The 6,120-nt window shown below is 60.4% G+C and overlaps 1 protein-coding gene across 1 annotated transcript in view; it reads right to left on the minus strand.

Annotated features, from left to right (window-relative positions):
* The window catches only part of CSPG4 (chondroitin sulfate proteoglycan 4), a 14,918-nt gene that overhangs the window by 6,093 nt on the left and 2,705 nt on the right, over positions 1-6,120 (minus strand). Inside the window, 3 exon segments of the mRNA XM_009994492.1 lie at positions 1,184-1,360; positions 1,707-2,186; positions 2,478-5,803. Coding sequence (XP_009992794.1) covers positions 1,184-1,360; positions 1,707-2,186; positions 2,478-5,803 — 3,983 coding nt within the window.

The following is a 6,120-nucleotide window of genomic DNA, read 5'->3' on the forward strand; positions in this document are numbered from 1 at the left end:
CCTGCCTGCTCCCTGTTTGCCTGCTCCCTGCCTGCCCTGCCTGCTCCCTGCCCTGAGCCCACCCCGCAAGAGCCAGCAGGGAGCAGCCCCTGGCAGGGGGCCGAGGGGCTGTCGTGGGCCCAGCAGCCAAGGTGTAACCGTTCTCTTGGGAATGTGGGATTCTGGCACAGCTGTGGGGGATCTGGGAGGCACCACCTGCTGAAAGGGGCTTGCTGGGAAGGGGCTGGGCTTCCTGGGCTGGAGGGGTAGCCGAGGCAGGGGCCCAGAAAGAGCGGTGGGCGGGGGGGCAGGCCTGCAGGCAGGCCCAGAGACAGAGCTGTGGATGGGGGGCCTGCCTTCCAAAGCTTCCTGAGCACCCCTGACCCCTCTCCCTGCCCCTGGGGCTGCCTGGATGGTCCCCAAACCATCCCCTTTCCTTTGGGCATCTCATCCAGAGCCCAAACACCTCCCCAGAGTCCCCACCATGATTCTGTCAGAAGGAGCTGCTTTCCCTGCTGCCAGCCTGGGAAATCCTGGAATGGGTAAGGGTATCCTGGGGAGGTGGAGGGGGTGGTGTGTGCCCTCCTGCTCAGCTGCATGTTTTCTGATGATTCCTGTGCTGCAGCTTTCCAGGAGTGACCCTGGAACGAGGCAGGGAGGTGTGTACCACGGAAGGTGGGACTTGTGAGACGGGCACGGGGAAAGGTGTGAAACTTGCCCTGATGAAACGTGGGCAAAGCTGCTCCCCGGGGATGATCCCGGGCCTTGGAGAAGGGTGAGCAGGCTGCCTCGCCCTCGGCAGGGGGGAGCCGAGGGACCCTCCCGTGCCTCCGTGGCACGGCGCGATGATGTCCCCGCCGCGCGGGGCGATGCTCCCACCTCGCGGACGGCTCCGGCATCGGCGGCGGGGAGAGGAACGGGATGGAAGGGGGAGGAGAATTGGGGGGGTGGGGTGGGGGAAAGGACAGCCCGGTCTCCGCCTCCTGCAAAGCTTCGTCCCACCGGGAATCCGCCTCCTATCCCCGGAGCCCATCGCCCTGCCTCTGGTCTGCGCCCCTCGAGTTCTTGGGGTGGGGGGGACACCAGGCTGAGAGAGGGTCACCTAGAGACCCCAGACTGGGTTGGCCGCCCCCTCCCCCGGGTGCCCGACCCCCCCCCTGTTCCCTGGGGATGGCTGCCCATCCCCGTGGCATCCCGCTCCTACCTGCAGGCCGGCGTTGACCCTCAGGCGGGGTCCCCTGGAGCTGCGGGGCAGGATGGTGATGAGGAGGGTCCTGGGCTGGCTCTGCCGGGCCACCTCGGTGGCGTTGGCCAAGAGGGTGAAGCTGTCGGTCCGGGCCCGGGAACCGTCCTGCCTGTACTGGATCTGCTGGTCCTCCACCTGCAGGGCAGGGGCTGGGTGACCCTTCCGGGAGGACACAGGCCACCAGCTCCCACCCGTGCACCAGCCTAGGAGGTTGGTGTGCCTGGGGCATCCCTGTGGGGTGGATCCCCTTGGGAAGCAGCCCTGGAGCCCAGTGTGGGTGCTCTGCCTGCATCCCCACCTGTACCCCCCAGGCCTTTAAGCACATCTCAGGGGTGTCACCTCCAGCCCTTCCATCCCAAGGGCAGAGCTCTCTGATGGTGACCTCCCAGTGTTACTGGGGGCTGAAGCCCACCCCCAGGTTCTTCCCAGCTCCCCTGAGAAAGCAGAGTGGTGGGCAACTGGGCACCCTTGGGTGCTGTACCTGGCTCCAGGTGAAGCTGTGCAGCCCACCATCCTCGGGCCGCTGGCTGTTCAGGAGGGTGCCGAAACGGGGGGGCTCCAGCACCCTGAACTCCACGCCCAGAGCCGTGTAGTAGGTGTTGGGGATGTTGAGGATGCCCGTGGAGAGGGTAGCAGAACCACCTGCTGGCACTGTGATGTTGTGGACATCCAGGGGGACGGTGATGGGGAGCACTGCCAGGCCGACCACCACCCCTTCCAGTGGGTCTGCACCCTGGGCTGTGATGTCCACCACAAACTGGTCGTGCTCTTCCTCTGGCCTGGAGTGCAAGTAGAGGACTCTGCCATTGTTGATGTCCTCCTGAGTGAAGGACTGGATGGGGTCTAGGCTGGGCTGCTCGTTTGAGTCTCCGCTGTGCTGAAGCATCGCCAGGAAGCCGGAGGCTGGGGGGCTGCTCACCAGGTAGACAATGTCCTGGGGGGGGATCTCTTCATGGGTGACCTAGGAATGTGGGGGAGACAAGGCATGACTGGTGCCTGCGAGGCTGGGCTGTCCCGCAGTGCACTGCTGTGTGTTCTCCCAAGGATTTGCAGTGGGGTGAGCTGCAGGAGTCACCTCCTGGCCGAGGCCATGCCTGAGCCACCCCCCTGCCTCTGGGCAAAGCCTGACATGGGTGTGAGTCCTTTGCTCTGGGCAGGTGGGTGTCAAATGGAGCCCCCCAGTAGCTGTCCTGGTTTGGTGGCCAGGAAAGTGATGCCGGCTTGGGGAATGGTCAGAGAAGGGGATACTCACCAGTAGGTATTCCTCCTTGATCCCAGCTGCTTCTCCCTGGAAGACATGCATCTCCTTGTGGTTGACTATGTGCAGGGGGCTGGGATGGGTGTCCAGGAACACGCTGATGGCCATCGTGTCCTCCACTGCTACCTCGTTTGCTTCTACAGTGAACTGGAGCTCATCCCGGGTGTTCCTGCTCCCGTTGTGGTGGTAGGAGATCTCTCCTGCTAGCAGGTCTCTCAGGGAGAAGGCCATGACTGGCTGTTCCCCTCTCAGCACCGTCCCCCACCTTGGGGGGGTTGTTATCAGGAACCGTATCTCTTCATCTGACCTGATGTCCATGTTGGTCTCCAGGCTGAGGACAGAAGAGTCGATGTTCCCTCTGCTCCCCTGGTGGATGACTAGCCCGGTGTTGTTCACAATTTTGATGTAGGGGTCTGACGCCTGAACCTCCAGGAGGGCCGTGGTTTGGTGGAGGCCATCGGAGACCTGCAGCTGGATCCAGCCTCGGTCGGCCCCCGAATGGACAAAAAGGATCTTCTTCTTCCTCAGGTCATCCTGTGTGAAGCGATAGAGCTGGCGGCTTCGGTCATCGACGGACACGATGCTGCCAAACAGGATGTCCTTCCTGGCCAGCACCAGCTGCGAGTCGGAGAAGCCGGAGTCCTCGTCGGCGAAGGCGATGTCGTCTGTGGTCAGCAGGTGCTGCCCGTTGCGCACCACGTGGAAGACCTTGTTCACCACTTGGACGGGGACGTGGTCATTGACAGGTTGGATGGAGACCCTGAAAACGCCTCTCACCTCCTCTGCCTCGGGCTCACTGCTGCCTTCGCCCTGCCGGGTGGCTACGAAGGGGATGTCGTCCTCCAGTGTCTCCGAGTCATCGTGCTGGTACAGGAGCCGGCGCTGGAGGATGTCATCGTTGGTGAACTCCATGATCTCCTCTCTGGAGGCCCAGCCGTGGGAAGCAGCCCAGGCCAGCCTCCCATGTGCTGGCCCCTCGATCACTTCGTAGACGTAGTCCATGCTGTTCATGCTCTGTACAAACAGGTGGTCTTTGGAGATGACAGCCTGTCCCCCTTCCGGCACGGTCAGGAGGACGTTGGTCAGGGCTGGCGCGTCGGGGTCCCCACCGATGCTGATTGTGTAAGTGTAGACAGGAGAGTGCTGCTCACCAGCTCGGACACGGAACTGGAAGGTGTCCTCAGCTTGCTGAGAGTTCCTGATGGTCACGCTGTAGCTCAGGTGGTTTCTCTGCAGGTCATCCTGGGTAAACCCAAAGCCTTCAGTCAGCCTGTTGCCGAGCAGCTCCAGGTTCCCCTTTTTGGGAGCCTGGATTATCACGTAGTGGAAGGGGACTGGGGCAGAGTTGGCATCTTCCAACATCGCCTCCAGCTCCTTACTGGTGATATTTCTGTGCCGCTTGTTCTTCATCTGGAGGGGGACCATGGTCTTCATCTTAATGGTGGCTCTTTTAATCCTTATGAGGAACGTGTTGTTGTGCAAGACCTTCTGCCCCACCTGGACTTCGAATCTCAGCTTCTCTGTGGTATCTTCCAGCCTGTGCTCCGAGTCTGTGCTGAAATACTGGATGCGCCCTTGCTCCAGGTCTTGCTGGTGGAAGGACTCGACTTTTTTCCATTCCCCTCCCATGCTGCCTTGCTTCTGGACCTCACCGTACTTTAGGGGCTCTGTGAGGACATACAGGATGGTGACCCGTTGATTCACAGCGTTTGTCTCCACTGAGAGGTTGGCCATGGTAATGCGCCCAGCCCCTCCCTGGGAGATGGAGAGGCCAGTGTTGTTCTGGAGGTGGATGTCAGGGTCGATGGCAAGGATCCTTAGGGTGGCCACGGAGCTTGGGAACATGCCATCACTCACCTGCAAGGTGAGCTGTAAGTCTGTCCCACTCTGGTGCACATAGACTACGTTGCCTGCTTCCAGGTCCCTGCAGGAGAACTCTTCGATGGGCACTCCAGGCTGGAAGTCGTACTCCACGTAACCCTCCTCCATCTGCTGGCCACCGTGCAGCTGGAATTCGAGGTCGTCGCAGGGTGTGTCATCATCTAGGACCTGCAGGATATCCGTGGTCAGGTGCTTCCGTGTGTGCTTCAGGATTGTCATGTGGTTCCCATGGGGAAAGATGACCTGCGGGGCATCGTTGGTGGGGCTGATCATGATGGGCAGCAGGTACATCTGGCCCTGCCGCAAGCATTCGGGGACCCCTTGCTGGGCAGTGACTGTCACCTCCAGCATCAGCTGGTCCATGGGCCCCTCGGAGCCATCGTGGATGTATCTGACTTTCCGATTCACGATATCCAACAGGGTGAACTTCCTTCTGCTCCTGGAGCCAGGGATGTCCAGCTCCAGCTGGCCGTGCCTGGGGTCGTTGGTGATGCTGAAGAGGATCTGGGACTGCCGGATGTTTGCAAGACTCAAGTCGACTGTTGGCTGGGCATGTTTCCACTCCAGATAGGCCATGCCCCCTTCAGAGACAATGAGGGGGCTGACGTGCAGCAGCCTGCTGATGTTGGCAAAGGCTGGTGGGAAGCTGCTGTCTGGCTGGCATGGTTCCACCACCAGGCCTGGTGCTCCTGCCCGGACATCTGGAGGTGGGGAGGTGGGTGCCTCATCCTGCTCATACACCTCTTCATAGTCCCAGTAGTGCTCCTGCTTTCCACAGCCTGCTGTGATGTCCCTGGTGATCACGGCATCTTGCAGGCTTCTCCTCTGCAGGTTTATCCGCAGGTCCTCCAAGCAGCCAACAAACGAGTTGTTGGTCATGGTCCACACTGAGATGAAAGCAAGGTGATGCTCCTTTAGCCTCTGCAAAGCTTTGTCATTCATACCTCCAATGAAGAGGTTTCCCTGGAGGTCCAGGTGGTTGTTGATGCCCCGGTTGGAGGTGGACGAAGCGTAGTAATCGATCAGGATCTCAAACTTGTGGATGTCTGTGTAGACTTTGACGTAATGCTGCTGCTCGTCGCTGATGAAGACGTTGTTGTGCAGGACAATGATGCCATTGCCCTTCTCAACAAACCCTCTGAGGCGCCCGTTGGAGATCTCCAGGTAGAAGAAGTCATTCTCCAGCCCCGCGTGGTAGATGAGAGGGGCCTGGGTGATGCTTGTGGTTATCACGAACTCGATGGTTGCTTCCTCCCTTGCATCCCACGTGGGAAACGCAATGTAGGAGTGAGGCCCCAGGAACCCAAAGGGGTCCTCAGGCTCTGCAAGGAACTGTGTGCTGCACCCTTCCTGGACTCGGTGGAAAACCTTGGAGCTGCCATCAGAGGACAGAGGGGAGAGAACATCCAGGCCATTGAAAGTCACCAAGTGGAGGCAACCTCTGAAGGGTGGGCTGGCCTCAGTGAGGTATGGCAGGGGGGGGGCGGCCATACTTGATGTCCAGCTCTTGTACAGGCCCTGGAATGTCCACGGAGCTGTTGAAAAGGCCATCAATGGTCAACGTCATCCTGCCATCCTCCACCAGCAGCTCCACTTCGTGCTTGACCAGGTTATTGAGCTGCAGCTCTTCTGGGGACTGCAGCATCACCTCCTCCTGGCCCAGCTGCAGTCTGGCCTGCAGGGAAGGACGTGGAGAGGGCTCAGCTCAAGCAAGGTGTTACCTGCAGCACAGCAGGCACCTCTCAGAAATACCTGC

Source organism: Chaetura pelagica, unplaced genomic scaffold (genome assembly GCF_000747805.2).
Source record: "Chaetura pelagica isolate M959 unplaced genomic scaffold, ChaPel_1.0 scaffold222, whole genome shotgun sequence".
Lineage (NCBI taxonomy): Eukaryota > Metazoa > Chordata > Aves > Apodiformes > Apodidae > Chaetura > Chaetura pelagica.